Source organism: Symphalangus syndactylus, chromosome 1, assembly GCF_028878055.3.
Source record: "Symphalangus syndactylus isolate Jambi chromosome 1, NHGRI_mSymSyn1-v2.1_pri, whole genome shotgun sequence".
Taxonomy (NCBI): domain Eukaryota; kingdom Metazoa; phylum Chordata; class Mammalia; order Primates; family Hylobatidae; genus Symphalangus; species Symphalangus syndactylus.
Genome location: NC_072423.2, coordinates 129277503 through 129299502, shown reverse-complemented (window position 1 = coordinate 129299502; position 22000 = coordinate 129277503). Strand labels below are relative to the sequence as shown.

Here is a 22000-nt window from a genome sequence, read left to right as displayed (position 1 = left end):
AAAACCAACCCAGGATTCAAGACACTAGAATCTGCCATAAGAGGGGTGGACAGATACCTCTTGCCTTTCCTGCTGACCAATTCCTGCCTCAGAAACCTCAAACTGGATTCAGATCTAAAATACCAAACAGTTGTTCCATAGATAGAGGGGTGCTATTTCTTTGCTTTATTACACAAGCAGTAAACATCCTGTAGAGCAGTTAGGAAATCTTTTAAAAGATAAAGTTTGGGCAACACAGTGAGACCCTGTCTCTACAAAAAATTAACAAACTAGCCAGGCACGGTGGTACACGCCTCTAGTCCCAGCTGCCTGGAAGGCTGAGGTGGGAAGATCACTTGAGCCCAGGAGTTTGAGTAAGCCATGATCGCGCCACTGCACTCCAGCCCAGGCAACACAGTAAGACCCTGTCTTTAAACAAAACAAAACACTAGGGGGAAGAAAAAATATCTGCTGCCTAGGCAATCAGGACAATGTTCCCTCCATTCTTCCCACACCTCGACTCTGTGTCTCCTTCCCCTCTATCCCAATATTATCCAGATATGGCAACCTAGGGCACCACAGTGCAAGAAGCGGAGTCTGAACTGGCAGTGGTAGGCTGTATCTTGTGATAGACGAAGACCAGGACAGGACAAGGAAAGGTGGCAATGCATGCTGGGGAACACAGCTTTCTGTGGACCCTATGGATTCAGAATATCAAAGAGCCAGTGCATGAGAGAGATGCCCATCTAAGATCAGTTCAGCTGCTTTTAAAAAATGACCATGGGTTTAGGAGGCTGGATAGAGCTTTCTCATTTGGAGATGAAGGCAAAAATATTCTTACATGGAGTGAATAAAAAGGACTGTACAGAGCTTGGGGAAAAAAATATTCTCAAGAAGGCTAAGAGGAAGAATACATGTAAAATTTCTAACATAAGGTGTTAGAGAAAATACCAGGAAAGAAAGATGTTTCCTCAGCACATAAATATAGGACAAAGCACCCTCTATGAAACAAGAACAGAAAACCAGAAGAAGAAAACAGGCTGAGGTGAAAAGAGAGATGGATGCATCAAGGAATTATTATGAGGAAACTAAACCAACATTAGTAGAACTAAAATTAAAACTGAGAACAGGAAATAGTGGAATCAACACTACAGAAAGTCAAATAAGTAATGTATTGAGATAAGGTGGCCCTACCAATGCGCAGTTGCAAAAGACACAGATGACAATCATGAGGCAGAAGACAGTAGAGAAAAGCTGGGTGCGGCGACTCATTCCTGTAATCCCAGCATTTTGGGAGGCTGAAGCGGGTGGATCACCTGAGGGCAGAAGTTCGAGACCAGCCTAGCCAACATGAGGAAACCCTGTCTCTACTAAAAATACAAAAATTAGCCAGGCATGGTGGCACGCACCTGTAATCCTAGCTACTCGGGAGGCTGAGGCATGAGAATCGCTTGAACCCAGGAAGCAGAGATTGCAGTGAGCCGAGATCGCACCACTGCACTCCAGCCTGGGTGACACAGCAAGACTCCGTCTCAAAAAAAAAAAAAAAAAGACAATACAGAAGATGCACAACAGAGATCCAATAGATAAAGGATCCATGTTCCTGAAGTAGAGAGACCAGATCAATGGACATACAAAAAGGTAAGTATAAATACATCTCCTGGGCTGAACAGAAAGCTGTGTGGCTACTGAAAGGAGCCACCACACTCCAGCAAAATCAGTGGGAAAAAACGCACATCTAGATGCAGCTTGGTGATATTTTCTCAGGCTTTTTATTACTGGAATTCCAAACACACACAAAAGTAGACAGAATAGTATAATGAATCCCCAGTTTATGAAGTTTGGCAACATTTTTGAATAACAAAAATCAAGAGAAAAATTTTCCAATCATGGAAGCAGAAAAATTAGACCTGCCTTAAAGGAAAAAAAAAAAAAAAATCAGTCTTGAATTTTGCAACAACACTAAATACCAAAAGATGAATAGGCAAACAGAAGAATGTAAATAGAAACCGACAAATTTGGAGTGGGTTGGGGAGCTAGGGGATAACATTCATCCCCAGCCAAAATGCCTTTCTTTCCCCTGGTAAGAATAGCCAACGTTCCGGGCGCGGTGGCTCACGCTTGTAATCCCAGCACTTTGGGAGGCCGAGGCGGGCGGATCACGAGGTCAGGAGATCGAGACTACGGTGAAACCCCGTCTCTACTAAAAAAAAAAATTACAAAAAATTAGCCGGGCGTTGTGGCGGGCGCCTGTAGTCCCAGCTACTCGGAGAGGCTGAGGCAGGAGGATGGCGTGAACCCGGGAGGCGGAGCTTGCAGTGAGCCGAGATTGCGCCACTGCACTCCAGCCTGGGTGCCTGAGTGACAGAGCAAGGCTCCATCTCCAAAAAAAAAAAGAAAAAAAAAAAAGAAAAAGAATGGCCAACATTTATTGAGCTCTTGCCAGGTGCCAAGTACCGTGGTACATACTATCTGTGCATTGCCTCATCTAATCCTAATGGTGACCCACGAGGCACATACATATTACTACCATGCCTACTTGACAGATGAAGAAACAAACGCATTAAGAACTAGTAAGTGGTAGAATCCAGATTAAAACCCATGCAGCCGAGCTCCACAGCCCAGACTCTTACACTCTGCACCATGTGCCCTCTCAGCAGCACTGCAGAGACTCAGAAATGATTCTTCCTGCAGGAAAAACAACTTGAAAACATTTACCAATGTATGAATAAAAGAAGCAGAATTAAGAACTCAAGAAATGGGGAAGTCATATATATATATTTAAAAAAAAACTGGTAGTAAGCAATGAACCCAGTTAAACACAGAGCTGAGCAGGGCTGGGACTACAGTCAGGCAAGTAAGACATTCACCTCAGGTGTAAAATAAAAGGAAGCATCAAGAAAATCAGTAATCAAGATAAAGGGTAATTTTTTCTAAGAGACAGGATGCCACTATGTTGCCCAGGCTGGACTATAGTGCTATTCACAGATGTGATCACTGCATACCACAGTCTTGAACTCCTGGCCTCAAAAAATCCTCCTGCCTTGGCATCTCAAATAACTGGGACTACAGGCATGCACCACTATACGTGGCTGAGGTAAATTATATTTTAACACAATATTTTAAAATTGAAATAAGAAAAGAAGGGAAGAGGAGGGAAAGGAAGAGATGAAGGGAGAAAGGAAGGAAGAAAAAAGAGAGAAAGTCTTATACTACTCAGCCTCACTTCACCCTAATCTCCATCATATCAGATCCTCTCTGCTATAGACTGAATGTCTATGTTCCCCCAAGACTCATATGTTGAAGTCCTAACCCTCAATGTGACCATATTTGGAAAAAGGGCCTTCACATTAATAAAGTTAAATGACATAAAAAATGTAGGATCCTGATCCAATTGGATTAGTGTCTCTGAAAAAAGAGGAAGAGAGACCGTTGCTAAAAGAAGAGGAAGACAGACCAGAGCTCGGCTGCCCTCCAGGCTTACACACCAAAGAAATGCCATGTGTGGACACAGCAAGAAGACAGCTGTCAGCAAGCCATGAAGAGAGCCCTCACCAGAAACTTTTGGCCCCAGGCTGGACTCTTGATCTTAAACTTCCAGCCTCCAAAACTGTGAGAAATGTTTGTTCTTTAAGCCACCCAGTCTACAGTTTTTTATAATAGTAGCCCATGCTAAGACACTGTCTTTATGTAAACTTTTGATATTTTGTTCATTATCAATTGTTTTTGCATTAATTTTGGTTAAAAATATTGCATTAAAACATAACTACTTAACTACTAAACTTCATCTTTTTATCTTAACTACTGAAACTTTTGACATCCTTTTGAATTTTGCACTCAAGGCTAGTGCCTCTTTCATCGCACCCTTCAGCTCCAGAAGAGGCTATGAATACTTTCTTTTTTTTTTTGAGACAGAGTCTTGCTTTGTTGCGCAGGCTGGAGTGCAGTGGCACGATTGCAGCTGACTGTAACCTCTGCCTCCCGGGTTCAAGTGATTCTCCTGCCTCAGCCTCCCAAGTAGCTGGGACTACAGGTGCCCACCACCATGCCCAGCTAATTTTGTATTCTTTTTGGAGAGATGGGTTTCACCATATTGGCCAGGCTGGTCTCGAACTCCTGACCTTGTGATCCACCCCCCTCGGCCTCCCAAAGTGCTGGGATTACAAGAATGAGCCACCGTGCCTGGACATTATGAATAATATTTCTAAGCATGGTTACATAACTGAATATTAAAGTCACATATTATTTTTAAAAAGAATTAGTCATTATCATACATTAATTATTATACTAATATTAAAATATTAATAACAATAGCCTACATATCATAATAGCAAAAATTGGAACGCAGGATAGAGGGGCAGAGGAAGTTGAAGTATGCCCTGTCTTCATCATTAAAGAAAAGATTCAAACAGTATTGCATCATCCCTTTGAGGACTACCAAAAAAAACAGGTTAAAGAATGCTTATGAAGCTGGGTATGGTGCCATACACCTGTAGTCCCAGCTCTTCAGGAGACCGAGGCAGGAGGATTGGTTGAGCCCAGAAGTTCAAGGCTAGACTGCACTATGATTGTGCCTGTGAAGAGCTACCGCACTCCAGCCTAGGCAACATAGTGAGACTCCGTATCTTAAAAAAAAAAAGAAAGAAAGAAAAGAAAAGAAAAGAATGGTTATGAAAAACTTAATATGACCGCTACTAGAATTTATATATATATATGTCATATTTCTTCCCAAAATATTAAAGAAGGGTAAAAGAAACACAACCTGTATAGCAAAATAGAAAACATGAAAGGCAGTATGGAAATACAAACAAAAATCATAAGGAGACTAAGAGAAAAACACCAGTTTTAGGGCAAAGGTTTGACTGTGGAATTGTCTTAATCTATCCTTGGCCTTATTTTAAGCCTTGCTTAGAGTGTTGAGACCTACAAGGCCTCTCTCCAGAGGCCAGTGATAGGTGATGGCCCCTGGAAGGTCTTTCCTCTTCCTCTTAACAGTGAATTCATGCTTCCCAGGTTCAGTAAACATAAAATGGTTTTCCAAAATAGAATAAGATTGAAATTCACAAAAAGACTGAATTTTCACTTGAAATCATAAGACATATTCCCAGTGGAAAGCCAGGGCCTTGGTATCTAACTGTTTTATTTTTATTTTTTGAGATGGAGTCTCGCTCTGTCACCAGGCTGGAGTGCAGTGGCACAATCTCGGCTCACTGCAACCTCCGCCTCCCAGGTTCAAGCGATTCTCCTGCCTCAGCCTCCCAAGTAACTGGGACTACAGGCACGTGCCAGCACACCCAGCTAATTTTTGTATTTTTAGTAGAGACAGAGTTTCACCATGCTGGCCTGGATGGTCTTGATCTCTTGACCTCATGATCCATCCACCTTGGCCTCCCGAAGTGCTGGGATTACAGGCGTGAACCACTGTGCCCAGCCTCTAACTGCTTTCTTTAGGGAGAAGTTGGCACTCAAAAACTCTGTTTAGACAGTTGTAAAAAAAAAAAAAAAAAAACAAAAAAAAACACTTATCTGAAATATTCTACAATGCTAGTTTTTCCTCTTCTCCTGATATCTTATTGATATGGTTTGGCTCTGTGTCCCCACCTAAATTTCATCTTGTACCTCCCATAATTCTCACATGTTGTGGGAGAGTCCCAGTGGAGTATGACTGAATCATGCGGCAGGTCTATCCCATGCTGTTCTCATGATGGTGAATGTGTCTCACGAGATCTGATGGTTTTAAAAACAGGAGTTTCTCTGCACAAGCTCTCTCTTCACCTTCTGCCATAATTGTGGGCCCTCCTCAGCCATGTGGAACTGTAAGTCCAATAAACCCCTTTCTTTTGTAAATTGCCCAGTCTTATGAAAACGAACTAACACATCTATTTACTGAATTATCACATTTCTATCTTAGCTTTTAATCATAAAATAAAGAAAGGTGACTATAAGTGGGGCAAAGCTTCACCAAAACCAGTAGGTGTCAGGAAAGAAAGTGTAAGAGACAAAGAAAGCAAAGGAAGTTCCTGAGTGGTGGAAAAGAGATGAAAAATGCAAGTCTGAAGAGGTCTCCAGAAAAAAGTAAAGCACCGCAAAAGGAAGAAGGCAAACCGCCAGAAGAGCCAAGGGTCCTTACAACAGTCTCACTTATTTGGCCCTTTTGGCCAAACCCCAAAATGGGTAGACCAATGCAACCGGCTTATTAACTGACACTCCCCACAAATCTTTTAAGAGGATGAAGAGTTATTGCAAGGATGAGTTTAGGAAAGTATATGAAATTCTGCTCTGGTTCTCCTCTCAAATATATTCTCTTGATCTTTTGTCCTCATTTGTGCTCACGGGCACCTGTGTCATCTACTGCATTCTGCCAAGGCTCCATTGTCACTTGCTCTGGCAGCTATGACTCCAGTGTCCTTCCCCAAGCCTGTTTACACCATCATGCTGTTAATGTGCAGCTCTTACCTGGCACTCGAATGAGCTTGTCTAGTTACAGGCATCTGCCCGAACTCAAACCATGTTACCTAGATTAAGGCTTGCAAGCAAACAGCAAACCAACCAGAAGCACGGAGGGCAGTGTACTCTGTACCCTCGAATCACTTTCTAGGCCCAGTTCCCCTCCCACACTTGAAACCCACCTAAAGCCCAGGCTCCCAAAGAGCACAACCTTTTCCAGCTCTGAGCGTGGTTCTGCCTGCCTCTTCCCCATAGCACGGGGAAGGCACACATCTAGGCTACAGAAAACAGATACCCAGTCCCCAGTCCAGCAACTGTTTGCCTCCATCAAGCTGCTGAAGTAGATTTAGGAGCCACCAGGAATGGTAAAAGAACTGCGTAATTTAAGTCTTGACTGAAAAGCCACGTTAGTTTTTTTTTTGTTTTTTAGACAGAATGTTGCTCTGTCCCCCAGGGTGGAGTGCAGTGGTGCAATCTCGGCTCACTGCAACCTCCGCCTCCAGGGTTCAAGCGAATCTCCTGTCTCAGCCTCTTGAGTAGCTGAGATTACAGGTGCCTGCCACCACACTCGGATAATTTTTGTATTTTTAGTAGAGACGGGGTTTCATCATGTTGGTAAGGCTGGTCAAACTCCTGTCCTCAAGTGATCCACCCGCCCCGGCCTCCCAAAGTGCTGAGATTACAGGTGTGAGCCACCATGCCTGGCCAAATTACTTTCTTAATTTTAATTACACACCTCTCCATAAATGGAAGTTAAGTAAAGCACTGCAGACCCAGTATATCTTGGAGATAATAACATCAGAAACAGGTCTGGGAGCCCAAATGAATAGATAGGAGGCAGATGAATACTGAAGTATTCTCAGATTTCAGTCTGGTTGCTCAGTGTGTTTGAAACAAAAACAGCGTAATGAGCAACATTTGGAGACAAAGGCTCCAAAGCAAACATATAGCCCAGAAGACACAATTAAATGCTATACAAGATGAAATACACAAGATCATAAATCATTTTTTATTCAGAAAAGGGACAGAAGGAAAAAAACAAACAGTGCAAGGATCAGAAGGCAAAGAGCCATCAGGCAGGAACAATCTGTATGGGTATTTGGTATGCTTCAGGTAAGATAGGCCTTCCTGCCCATTGAACACTGAAATGGAACCATGCCAGAGTTTCACTTTAATGAGATTTTGATTTCCATCAGCCCAACCTGGCACTTCTTAGACATAACCATTATATTTTTATCAATGTGTGTCAGGCAGCTGCTATAGCAACTATCAACCCTGAGAGCCCCAAGTGTCTAAACAAACACATTTTGTGGCAGCATTCCCAGGGCCAACATCTTCTCTATTCTCTTATCCCACTAGCTTGAGATTCTGGAATTCTATTTTAACTGCAGGCAACTATGATGTTTTTCCTGCAAGAAGTAATTCTATTTTCCCCCAATGTGTAGCGTAGATTTAAGACACATAGTAGGTTGTTTTAAAACTTCAGGGGCTGTGTTACATGGAATATGACATGTAAAAAGGGTAAGATGACAAGGAAACAAAGTAGTCATCGTGATGCTTCATGCTCTATTCTCCAACTTTCAGCTAAGTTTCTTGATGAAAACAGCCCAAAAGAAGGAGAGTGGGCTAGCCAGGCGTGGTGGCTCATGCCTGTAATCCCAGCACTTTGGGAGGCCAAGGCCGATGGATCACCTGAGGTCAGGAGTTTGAGACCAGCCTGGGCAACATGGAGAAATCCAGTCCTTACTAAAAGTACAAAAATTAGCCAGGCGTGATGGGTACCTGTAATCCCAGCTACTCGGGAAGCTGAGGCAGGTGAACTGCCTGAACCTGGGAAGCAGAGGTTGCAGTGAGCCGAGATCGTGTCACTGCACTCCACCCTGGGTGACAGAGTGAGACTCCGTCTCAAAAAAAAAAAAAAGGAAAGAAAGAAAAGAAGGAGAGTGGGCAAGTGACAGTCAAAGGTGGGAGAGAGAGCACAGGGAGGACATGAAGGAGGTAGCACCTGATGTGACATAATTTCAGGGACACTTCTTGGTCTCCCCTTTTCCCAATAATTTCCATTTCAACCTGTCACCACCTCCGAAATGCATCCATTTGAGCTTTGTTCCTCTGGGCCCTTAAAAATGCCAAAGAGCCACTGAAAATTAGGAAGAAAAAAAAAACGAATTTTCTAGGAAGCCCTGAAGAAATATTTTTTTCAAGAGGGATTAATTTTAGGAATAAGAAAATGATTCGAGCTTGTATTTACCAGTGAAAGATTCTCGGAACGAGCCTATTACGTTGCAGAAGCTGCAGGTTACAATACAGGGCCAAAGAGACCACAGAAACTTTGAAAAGTCTCCAGTCTCACTCCAAATTTGTGCCCAGGCCTCAGTGGGGGTCACTGAGGCTCCTTCCAGATCAGAAAATGTCAAAAGCCTCATTGAGCTTCTGCACTTGAGATTCATTCTTAAAGCTGAGAAGCAAGAGGAAAGGTAGAAAAGCAGGTTTGGGTGCCTTTGCTCCAGCTTGAATACGCGCAAATCTCCTAGACTGGATTCTGCACCCAAATTGTTTTATTTTGCTATAAAGGCTATCAACGGGATAACCATCGAAGAGGACTATACTCATTAATTTAGTGATTTCGATCATTGTGCTATCTTTAGAGGAGAGTGTCCTTTTTTTAAAAGAAATACACACTGAAGTATTTAATAAAGGGACATCATGTCTGCAACCTACTCTTAAGTGGTTAGAAAATTATAATACGTAAATATAAGGAAAAGATGAAGCAAACATCATAACATGTTACTGTTTGGGGAATTTGAAGAGGGATATATGAGCATTTTTCATACTATTCTTGCAACTTAAGTCTGAAATTATTTTTTAAAAACACATATACATCTGCCCCGAGAGAATTATAATGCTCACAAGACACTGTTCCCGGGAATTATAATGCTCACAAGACACTGTTCCCGGGAATTATAATGCTCACAAGACACTGTTCCCGGGAATTATAATGCTCACAAGACACTGTTCCCGGCCTCGGTGTGGGGGACTGAGCCCACTGAGTGGTTGTTCTGGATCGAACAAAGAACCCCAGGCCGGGAAGACGCCTGCCACGGCAGCAAGAGCCCGGTTCTGCCCTCGTTCTGCCACTCAGCTGGGTGGTCTTGGGCAAGGCGTTTAATCATTCTGTGTTCCAGCATATCATCTGAGCGATGGGCATAACCATACCTACTCTGTAAAGATTTCAGAAATCATGTAGCAAAGGCCAAGTTCAGTAAATGATGGTGGGTTTTACAAAAAGAAAACCAAATTACCCCCACACAATCTACTCTGAAAAACCAACTGTCCCTTTCATGCTTTAGTGAAACAAAGGGCAAAGGGCAGGTGGGGAAAGCATGAAATATAAAGACTATCACTCATAGTCTGGCTTTACTTCCCATCACCTAACTTGCCTCATTCCTTCATTAATTAAGTGACCCCTGGGCAACAAAGCACAATAAGTCTGCTGTTATTCTGTTAATTATAATACTTTCTAATTATATGTGACACAACCAGTCTTAAGCTATTTTTACCTCTATCTTAATCTTCACAAATATCTTTATATCTGCTCACTGATTAAACCCTCCTCCAAAAGGACTGAGGCATCTCAAGGGAATGCATTATTATCTCTGGCTTCTTGATTAAGAACTAGAAATACTCCTCGTGTGTATTCTAGAGGTAGCCTCATGAGGGGACAGGCATGAGGACGTTTACTGCAGCGAGGTGAGTAGGGCAGAGAGCTGGAGGCAATGTGCGTTGTCTGTCATCCGAGAGTCGCTGGGTATAATGTGGTGGCCCCAACACCACAGAAATAATGGACCAGATGCTGCATGCCAATGGATCTTAAAAACAGAATGCTGAGGCCTGTAATCCCAGCACTTTGGGAGGCTGAGGCGGGAGGATCACCTGAGGTTGGGAGTTCAAGACCAGCCTGAACAACGTGGAGAAACCCCGTCTCTACTAAAAATACAAAATTAGCCGGGTGTGGTGGTGCATGCCTGTAATTCCAGCTACTCCAGAGGCTGAGGCAGAAGAATCGCTTGAACCTAGGAGGCAGAGGATGCAGTGAGCCAAGATTGCACCATTGCACTCCAGCCTGGGCAACAAGAGCAAAAACTCCACCTCAAAAAAAAAAAAAAAAAAAAAAAAGAAATCATCATTCTCAGCAAACTATCGCAAGGACAAAAAGCCAAACACCGCATGTTCTCACTCATAGGTGGGAACTGAACAATGAGAACACGTGGACACAGGAAGGGGAACATCACACACCTGGGACTGTTGTGGGGTGGGGGGAGGGCGGGAGGGACAGCATTAGGAGATATACCTAATGCTAAATGACCAGTTAACGGGTGCAGCACACCAACATGGCACATGAATACATATGTAACGAACCTGCACGTTGTGCACATGTACCCTAAAACTTAATTAAAAAAAAAAAAGAAAAGATAGAATGGGGAGCTTTTGCCTTAAAATATTCAAGCCAAAAATAAAAATAAGAAGTGGGGCCAGGCACAGTGGCTCACACCTGTAATCCCAGCATTCTGGGCGGCTGAGACAGGTGGATCACCTAAGGTCAGGAGTTCTGGACCAGCCTGACCAACATGGTGAAACCCCGTCTCTACTGAAAACATAAAATTCGGGCATGGTGGAGGGCGCTATTTGGGAGACTGAGGCAGGAGAATCTCTTGAACCCAGGAGGCAGAGGCTGTAGTGAGCCAAGATTGTGCCACTGCACTCCAGCCTGGGCAACAAAATGAGACTGTGACTCAAAAAAAAGAAAGTGGGAGAATTGGCAAAATGTTAAAAATTGCCAAAGCTCATTAATGGACCCATAGGGTTTCTTTACTATCTTCTCTGCTTTTATTTACAGTTGAAAGGTTCCATGTCCATTTTGTCATTTTAAGGTACCCACTGAATGGAATTAAATGAATCTTCAAATCAAAAAAAAAAAACACAGAATGCTGAGTGCAAACGTCATGAGTGGAATGAGACTTATAATGTGATGCCAGCAAGTCTGAAAGGTGTTCCATAGTATTTATGTAAATATGTTAGTTACATTTTTCATAAAATGTTACATTTTTAACCTCTAAAATAAAAATATATCTCCAACAGTAGAGGAAGTGCAGGAGAGATGAAAGCAGAATTACATTTTTCATAAAATGTTACCTTTGTAACTTGTAACAAAAAAATATATCCCAAACAGTAGAGACGGAGGGCAGTAGAAATACTTGGATATAAGGATAGATGGAAGGATCGTAGAGAAATGGATGGAATTCAAGAAGGAAGACAGTGGGACCCACACACACACAGTGTGTGTACTCATCCCAAACATGGACAAGCCCCTGGGGGTCTTACCCGAGGGTCCCGGCTTCTGGCTGGGCTGGCCCGCCTGGTGCACGCTCTGCTGTAACAAGTTGAGGCACTCCCCAAGGCAGCTGAGGGTGGCAGCAGAGGTAGCTTTCAGGAGCAGCAGGTCCTGGTCCAAGGCGGTGAGGGGGCCCGACCCTGGCAGGGACTCAATGGCGTGCACAAGGTTCTTCTGCTGCCCTTCCACTTGGTTCATCATCTACAAAACAAGAAGACAGTAAGGAGGTGAGGGGCAGAAGTTCTTCTTTCGACTGGCTGGGGAGGCGGCAGATAAACCACCAAAGTGGGTAAAACTAGGTGAGGGTCAACTCAGTGTGTTTGGTGCACATTCATCTTTTGATAAATACTCAATCCTGGGTGAAATCTGTCAAGGCAAATTTATCCAAAGGCACTCTCATCAAAAGAGAATTTTTGAACTTTAAAGCTAAAAGGGGCCATTAGGGCCACCTGGGTGTAATTTTACAGATCTTCTGGAGGTAAGAATAATAAATACATTGAAAGCAGTCCTTGCAACCACCTTCAGAGTTCTTCTTCTCTGGAAGGTTATCTGAGGCAGCAGGTGCGCTGTGGCTTTCCCTCAGGGCAAGGCTTCCTCCTTGCTTTTCCTCCTGCAATCCTTAACTCTTTGCTAGTCCTGTTCAGAGTTCACGAAGTGGAAGGGAAATCTGGGGCTGGTGTTTGTACAAAGGAAATCACAATGAAACCAGTGCTAAGCCCCCTTCGCTCACTTGCAAAAAAAAAAAAAAAAAAAAAAAAAAAAAAAATGCTTAACAGGACATGACCTTCTTAACAGCAGGAGAGATGTCAGGAAGAGAAAAACCAGAAATTCTAGACCCAGCCCTACTCCATGGCTTAAGCTACGACAAATAATCATGTCATGTGGCCTGGCTTCAATTCATAAGCTTATCATAAGACAAACAGTAGTCTAATTATGTCTTTGAACTAGCAAATCAAAAAGAAAGGAACACAAGATCTAGAAAAGGACTTTAATGGTTATCTTGTGAAGTTCATCCTCCTCATGTTTTATAACATCCCATTAAACAGGATGATGTACATAAAGTGCTTAGGCACCATGTCTAACAAATAATTAGTGGGTCTAAGAAGTGGAGGAGCTCGAGCAACCCACCCAAGGTCACAAAGCCCATTGACATCAGAAGCAGGAGTAAATTCCTGTTCTCTGGTCTGCTGTTTTTTAATCTTCTCCACAAAAGCTGTTTTCATTTGAAGCAACATTTCCTACTTTGTCACTGTCATCCCTGGAGGATCCTTGTCACCATGATGTCACCAGTGGGAAGAGGCAATAATTCTGTAAGGACTGCTGGACTTGGACACAAAGCTCATTTCTTTTTTGCTCAGCCTTTTTTCTCTTTCCTTTTGAAACAAATACCTGCTATCGGCGATTACTTCAAAACGATGTTTTTAAAAAAGATTAACGTTAATAGACATGTTCCACAGATGTGGTTTGAGCGTTCTCATCTTAGTGTACACATCCATAATCTGGCCATGCAAATTGTTTTTTGCAGATTACAGAGGATCTACCTAGCCATTCTGGCTCCTAAAACAGTACCTAGAAATAAGGAGAGTTCTATAAGTACTCATTTCTTCTCCAGGTCTTTGTTTAAAAGTCACCTTTTTAGCTGGGTGCGGTGGCTCATGCCTGTAATCCCAGCACTTAGGGAGGCGGGTGGAACACCTGAGGTCAGGAGTTCGAGACCAGCCTGGCCAACATGGTGAAACCTCATCTCTACTAAAAATACAAAACCTAGCCAGCAGTGATGGTGGGCACCTGTAGTCCCAGCTACTCAGGAGGCTGAGGGAGGAGAATCACTTGAATCCAGAAGGCAGAGGTTGCAGTGAGCCGAGATGGCACCACTGTGCCCCAGCCTGGGTGACAGAGTGAGACGCCATCTCAAAAATAAATAAATAAAATAAAATAAAATAATAAAAGTCACCTTCTTGAGAAATCTTCCCAAACCACTTCATCTAAAATTGCACCTCCAGGCCAGGCATGGTGGCTCACGCCTGTAATCGCAACACTTTGGGAGGCTAAGGCGGGTGGATCACTTGAGGTCAGGAGTTCGAAACCAGCCTTGCCAATGTTGTGAAACCCCGTCTCTACTAAAAAAACACAAAAATAAGCCAGGTGTGATGGCAGGCACCTGTAATCCCACCTACTCGGGAGGCTGAGGTAGGAGAATCACTTTAACCCAGGAGGCGAAAGTTGCAGTAAGCTGAGATCACACCACTGCACTCCAGCCTGGGCGATAGAGCAAGACTCAATCTCCAAAAAAAAAAAAATTGCACCTCCAGCCCAACCCCAGGCACACCTATCTTTCTTACCAACCTTATTATTCTCCACAGCATTTACCTCCTTCCAAACTAACTTGTAATTTCCTTATTATATTCATTTATGCTAGTGTGCAAGCAGGAATCATTATCTGTGTTGTTTGCTGATGTATCCCAAGTACTGTAAGTACCTACCTACTGAATGAATGAATCCAAGTCTCCCCCATCTCACTGAAGTGCAAGAGAATCCATTTATGACAGTCTACAGAATACTTGATGAATATAACATGGCTGAAGATTTAGTAATGGATAATACCTCCATTATCAGTTTGCCAAGAAATACTGCCAACTAGTTAAATTTAACTTCAAACAAGATAAAATGTCTATGTATTCTCTGACATTTACATGTATAAATGCTAACAGGGAGAAATGGGTTTCGAGCTATTCGTAGTCAGCATTTCTGTAAATTCCTCCCATAAAATCCTGTCTTAGAAAAATGTACTGAAAAGAAAGAAGAAATCATGATGAAACATGATGCATTATGTTTTTATTATTATGAATGATGCCATAATCTTAAGATTTTATTCACCTTAAGAGAAAAGGTGAATAAAATCAAGCCATAAACTATATGGTATATACTCATTTTTAATCAACAAAAAGAACTATATTCCAATTATATAGTATAGGATAATTATTATTTCATAAACATAAGATACTATGAAAATCTTAGGTAATAAAAACATGAAACCGGCTTAGGGAATATTCTTCTCTATTACAACAGATGCATGTGCTCGGAGATGGAATCCACACACTAGCTCTCTAAAAAAGCATTCAGGCCAGGCGTGGTGGCTTACGCCTGTAATCCCAGCACTCTGGGAGGCCAAGGAGGGCAGATCACTTGAGGCCAGGAGTTTGAGACCAGCCTGGCCAACATAACAAAACCACATCCCTATCAAAAACAAACAAACAAACAAACAAAAACAAAGTTAGCCAGGCATGGTGGTACACCTGTGATCCTAGCTACTCAGGAGGCTGAGGTGGGAGGATCCCTTGAGCCCGGGGGATGGGGGCTGCAGTGAGCTGGCTGTGACCACACCGCTACACTCCAGCCTGGACAACAGAATGAGACCCTGTCTCAAAATAAATAAATAAATACATACATAAATAAACAAACAAACAAAATAAAAATAAAAAGCATTCATCAGTATTTACTGAGAGCCTATTACCAATAGCAAGGGCAGGTAGCCTTTAAAGGTAGTGGGTGGGTTTGGCAGTTACGATGACTGGGGAAGAACTGTGGCACTGAAAGCATAGGGCCCAGGAGTGCTAAATGTCTCTTGAATCGGGGCACAGTCCTGTACAACAAAGAATGCTGCCATTTAAAATGCTGACAGTGCCCCCTTGAGTAACTTACCTTTGCTAGAGACACATCAGTAACCAGGCACCTCATGGCTTTTGACTTCTTGGGAAACTGAATGCTAAAAATAATACAAGCTTTACAGTGATTGGCACATGGTAGACACCTCCTAAAGATTTGTTTTCTTCTCATTTTCCATGAGATGTGAAACAGAACTCTAGTCTTTAATGACACAATCGATGCCAATCTTCACTTTACGTTAGCTTCATCAGAATCCAAAAGAAGTTGGTTGAACCCTGAAAGAAATGTAGGATTTCTAGCCTTGGAGCTGTGCATCACAGTTATTACTGCTCTAACACTTGCTAAGACTGGGAGGCACTGATGAAGACTCTTCATCGGACTTCCCAAGAACAAGTTTTAGCTATGTCCATCTCCCTCTCATTTTAACTAAGGGCACATATGAGATGATAAATGTGGTACCGAAAGGCTGAATGCACCAAAAATACCAACAGCAAATTCTTAAAGAGGGTTCCTTCTCCCCTTCAAGGTGCCTACCAGCTTATTAACAAAGAAGCAAAGCCCAACCATCAATAAACAGACTCACCTACATCTCCCAGCCTTTAAGAAAATGTTGAACCATTTACTTTAGTTACGAAGTTTCAAATTATAACCCTAAATACTTCCTCCAAGGCACACCAACATTAATCATCCATGATTGTTTAAAAACAAACAAACAAAAAGCACAAATTTCATTTCTTTCTGGAATTTAGCTTCCACAATCAGGGCATCGTGATGTTGTAACACAGGCATAAAAACTGAGCCCCAAATTAAATTTCAGAGATACGACCACCTGAAAATATCAGCTCTGAGGTTGTAAAAGAGATGAAACATAGGTCAAGTTGAACTTCACAGATAAGAAACTTCTCAGAGAGGGAATAAAAATTCTATGGCTTGTTTCTTACAGTACAAATGATGACACACGCATCACAAAATCAAATCACAGGAGTTAAGTTAATAGCATCAGTGGCTGCAGAAAGAGAAAACACAAGTCAAAAAAGCTGAAACGAAGATGGAGAGATCAAAACCCAGTGATATCTAGCTCAACAGGTTTAAATCTGGCTAAAGCAAGGACTGTAGTAGACAGCAAGAAGATAAGGGCCTCATTTGTCTTGACTGCTTCGGATTTTTCTGAGCTGTAAACCCTGGTGCAGGTTTCAGAGGCACCTGAAAAGTCCAATCCTGATGGGTCAGGTGTCAACAAATTTGACAACTTCAGTCACTCCTCCATTACTCTCCAAAAGCTCAGCATACAACAGCTCCTAAACAAACATTCCTAATCCTAAAGAAACCAAAGCTGCTTGTCTTATTGGCAGAGCCTCAACTGGTGCCCCAGTGCCTTCAGTAACTCAATCTGTCTGGCTTGGAAGGAGACCGAACAATTTGATGCCACATACAAGATGGACTTGGTTTGGCATTTCTCTTCAGTCTGGTGGAATTCCTGAGTCCCTGCTAAGTTCCCCTCTGAGTCAGGGGATCAGTCCTTGGTTAACGTGGGCACTTTTTCACTTGGCCAATGTCCTCACCTAAACTTCAAAGCTGTGCTTCAAGGATTTTTTTTTTTTTAGACGGAGTTTCAATCTTTATTGCCCAGGCTGGAGTGCAATAGCCTGACCTCAGCTCACCGCAACCTCCACCTCGCCTCCTGGGTTCAAGTGATTCTCCTGACTCAGCCTCCCGAGTAGCTGGGATTACAGGTATGCACCACCATGCCCGGCTAATTTTGTATTTTTAGTAGAGACAGGGTTTCTCCATGTTGGTCAGGCTGGTCTCGAACTCCTGACCTCAGGTGATCCGCCCGCCGCAGCCTCTCAAAGTGCTGGGACTACAAGCGTTACCCACCATGCCCAGCCGCTTTATAGATCTTTAAACCAAAACAACACACACACACAAACAGCTTACTGTCTGCCTTAACATGGCTTTACTATCCTATTCCACTACTCTCATGAACATTACTTTAATTTTCCAGGGGACTCCATCCCAGAAATGGTTTGATGATTCATTATAGGAACTTCCCCAAATGTCCATCAACTCTTTAATAAAAACCATCAACACTCTGCCCTCTAAAAGTCTTTGAATGCCTTGCCTCAAAATCCTTGCCTTGCTGTTTTCACTAATCCTGAACTGTTAAATCTTGATGCTTAATCTTAATCCTAATCAAGTCTCCACATTGCATACCAAACTTCCAGTTATTCCCTGCTTGGAGACACAGCCAGTGCCCTGTGGAGGTGGTGTTCTCCCTCACATTGGAAAACAATAAAGTCAGCTTTGTCTTATTAACAAATTGTAAGTTGATATGTGGAGAGCTGGCATTCCAATCCGCAACCCCCTTCTCCAGACTTCTGAGTGTTGGGGCACAGTCAGTCCTGGCCTCACACCTGAACAATTTTGTCTTCTCTCATTAGCTGCTGACTTTTCCTACCTGACATTCTACCTTCGCCCTATAATTCCCAGCCTATGTCTCTTGTTCTACACCTCCTGGCACAACATACACCTAAAATGATAGCCCTCCAAGCGTTCCCTTTAGGCAAGGTCCTGAGCCCCTTGGGACACTGCTCCTCATACCCACGAACACGATCCTGTGTAGAACAGTCCCAAACAGTTCCTGACTACCAAGTTAAGCCCGTTTTGGTGAGCAGAGAAAGAAAACCCCCATCTAGTGTACAGAACTTCCAAAAACACATTTCTTTTTTTTTTTTTTTTTTTTTTTTCTTGAGACGGAGTCTCACTGTGTCGCCCAGGCTGGAGTGCAGCGGCGCAATCTCGGCTCACTGCAAGCTCCGCCTCCCGGGTTCACGCCATTCTCCTGCCTCAGCCTCTCCAAGTAGCTGGAACTACAAGCACTCGCCACCACGCCCGGCTAATTTTTTTTTTTGTATTTTTAGTAGAGACGGGGTTTCACCGTGGTCTCGATCTCCTGACCTCGTGATCCGCCCGCCTCGGCCCCCCAAAGTGCTGGGATTACAAGCGTGAGCCACCGCGCCCGGCCCCCAAACACGTTTCTTTCGGTAGGGCTAAGAGGGTGACGGTGACAATAACGAACAAGATGAGCAGAAGGAAGAGGGATCCAGCTCCAGTGGGGAAAGGGTGCTGGCTAAACAGATGACAACGTTACAAAGGAGAAGAAGAAAGGAAAAAAGACACAGAAAGAGAAGGGAGAAACCAATATAAGGAATATCACACTGTATACTATAAACCAAAGGAAACAAACAAACAAACAAACAAAAGGTAAACAGAAGGTGGCAGGATCTCAAAAACAGTGACCACTAGGTCGTCAATGAGCTTACTGCAGGAGTCTGCAGACTTCTGTAAAGAGCCACATAGTAAATAAACACTTTAGGTTTTGCAGACCGTATGTTCTCTGTGGCAACTACTCAACTCTGCCACTGTAGCTTGAAAGCAGCCAGAGGCAGTGAATAAACAAATGGGCATGGCTGTTTTCCAGTGAAACTAACATTTTTATTCACTCTCAGTTTCGGTGTCAAATAAGATCTTTTCTCACTCATGGTGTGATTCTCCTGGTTCTTGACATGACTGATGATTTTCAATTCTATCCTAGATATTTTGGTTATTATGTTAAGGGACTCGGTCCCATTTGATTTTTTTCTTTTGTAGGCTGGGAGTCTTATGTTTAAGTTTAGAACATAGGTCCTGGCCTGCTTGTATGGGCTGCAGTTCCAATGACAATCTAATTTCAGAGCCATTGTGGTACTATTTTGATTTGCTTGGTTCATCTCCTGTCTCTGGAGCCTCTACTGGTCCCTGTTAGTGTTACCAAAGGGGACAGAAAGAGCTTCCCCAGACCTCTGACTGGTGCCTCTAGTCGAAAGAATGGAGTTTCCAGCCTTCCAGGATGGGAGCAGGATTACCCTTGCTCATGCCCCTAGCTGCACCTTGCCCCCAACTCTGGGTAGGAGGGGAGTCTCAGGCCCAAAGTCATTTTTTTATGCCTAACGGCATAATAGACTGCTTTCCTTTCAAAGGTGTGTAAGTGTAGACATCCTATTTCCACTTCCAAGTTGAAGACTGCTTCATAAGCACATCTAACCGGCCAGTTGGAAGGTTGTACTAATCTTTTTGGTGATAGAATCTATTCTCCCTTTCAGAAAATTGGCAGAAGAGATGCATTCATTATTTCTAGATATTTACCTGCTTTCTGGATTCACACTTACTTTGCTTTGGACTTCATGGTGTCATTATTGAGGCTGACCATCGCTAAGTGACTTAAGCCATGATCCCAGGTTTTTCTGTCCACCCTTGCCCCTGGAAGGCAGGACAGGCTAATGGCATTTTGAAGTTCAACAACTTGACACTCTACCTTTATCATGTGAGATGAGAGGGATGGAACAAAAGAGTGGTTGAAAGGACAACCCAAAGACCTAGAACATCCAAAGCTTTTTCTGGTCCTTCCATAGTTTGAGTTGGTATCAAGGAATCTCAGTGTTGCCTCTAAACGAGCCCATGCTTTTGAGGGCAAAAGGTAAATGCAAAATTCTGAATTGCACCTACACACTCAAAAGACACTTTCTGAAGATGGGGGGAGATAAGCCTTCTGCAGTTCCAAAAAACTGATTCCTTTCTGTCATTTCTTCACCTTTGATTTTTCTACAGTCATTACCTCACCACTCCCAATAGTAACACCACATTGCACAAACATAAAATGCAAATTTTATCTTTACAAACTCCCTAGGAGGAAACCGTTACTGAGATCCTCAAGAAATGTGAGATCATAACACAACTTATCTTATGGGTCTGTCAAGTCTGCCTCTTGGCCGGCAGGAAACCTGAGTTCAGAGAAGCTGAATGACTGTGCCAAAGTCACAGCTTCACTTTCCTGGCAAGGCACAACTCACCATTAGTCCTCCAGCTCCACTTCAGCGCCCTTTACACTCTGACACATGTTCCTGTGGACTTACTCTTATTTATTTCATATATTCTAGAAGCAAAAACTACCTCCTGCCTCAGAAAACAACAATGAGAAGGTTTCTTCCTTTCCACTGTCCCTCAGCCCACCCATTCTCACCATCTGGAAATCAGCTTTTTTGGTTTTGCTTTCCAATTACAAAAGGCTGGCTCATTCCATCAACAACCATCCCAACAGAATCAGACAGCAAAAACAGTTATAAAGAAGGAAGTAAAGTTACCTGTCATTCCACTTCCTGGAGACAAGTGCTGTTAACATTCTGGTATTATTCTGACTCTTTTAATTTATATGTACACACACAGAGGTATATTATTTTATCTTAAAAATATCACCCCTTATATACAATTGTATAACCTTTGATCACTTTAGAATGTATCACTTGGGACATACTTCAAAATAACCCAATGGGGTAAAAGAGCAAGGATGAAACAATATTGGCTTTGGGGGTAGCTAAAGTTGTTGATGGGGACGTGGAAATTCAATATGATCTTCTCTAGTGTATTTACATTTGAAATTTTTCATAACAACGTCTTTTAAAATAGGGGAGAACCTCCTCTTGGCTTTCACATTTTAAATCTTAAATGTTACTACTGCAGGCTGTAGGCAATGAGCAGGTGAAGAACCAATGGAAAAGTGTTCAGAAACTCCTGTGTTAGCTAACAGGCTTCGGAATGTATCGCTGTGGTCCACAAAGAAGGCTGGAGAAGGTAGCAAGGAGATGCTGTATCAGCTACTACAGCCTTAAAACAAAGTTGGTGTCTCTTTGAACTTTAAATTGTTCCTATGCAGCTTATTTTATTTTTGTTTAATCAAATAAACATGAAGGTTTTTCCAAGAAAATAAAATGGGGGGAAATACATTGTTATGGTTGAAATGTATCCTTCACCAAATTCATATGCTGAAGTCCTAATTCCCAGTATCTTAGACTATAACCCTATTTGGAGATTGGGTCTCTATAAAGGGAATCAAGATAAATAAGATCTTGAGGGTGGTCCCTAATCGAGTACAACTGGTGTTCTTATAAAAAGGGGAAATTTGGGCCAGGAATAGTGGCTCATACCTGTAAATTCCAGCACTTTGGGAGGCTGAGGCAGAAAGATCACTTGAGGCCAGGAGTTTAAGACCAGCAGTAAAGACATGGGGAGAAGATGATCATCTACAAGCCAACATATCCTTCTCTCATGGTGCTCAGAAGGCACCAACTCTACCAATGACTTGATTTTGGACTTCCAGCCTCCACAGCTGTGAGACAATGAATTTCTGTTGTTTAACACACTTTGTCTGTGGTACTTTGTTAATGCAGCACTAGTAAACTAACACACACATCACAGACATCTTTCCACACCAATAGACATAAATCTCATTTTAATGATTGCATGTATAAGAGTTTTACCTCCAAACAAAGTAGGTCTTGGCTTTAGAACAAAAGTTCCTTCAAAACAATCTCTATCAGTTTTTCTCATGTAATTTTTGCTAAAGGAAATAGTGAAGTGGAAGAAAGATTTTTGGAATTGTGTAATAGAATATGCTGTAGAAGACCAAAAATATACCACCCC

The 22000-nt window shown here is 42.6% G+C and overlaps 1 protein-coding gene across 4 annotated transcripts in view; it reads right to left on the bottom strand.

Moving 5' to 3' along the window:
• The window catches only part of OSBPL10 (oxysterol binding protein like 10), a 346584-nt gene that overhangs the window by 83681 nt on the left and 240903 nt on the right, over positions 1–22000 (bottom strand). For all 4 annotated transcript variants that reach the window (XM_055284763.2, XM_055284770.2, XM_055284773.2 and 1 more), the window contains one exon: positions 11809–12019. In XM_055284763.2, coding sequence (XP_055140738.1) covers positions 11809–12019 — 211 coding nt within the window. The remainder of the gene's footprint in view (positions 1–11808; positions 12020–22000) is intronic.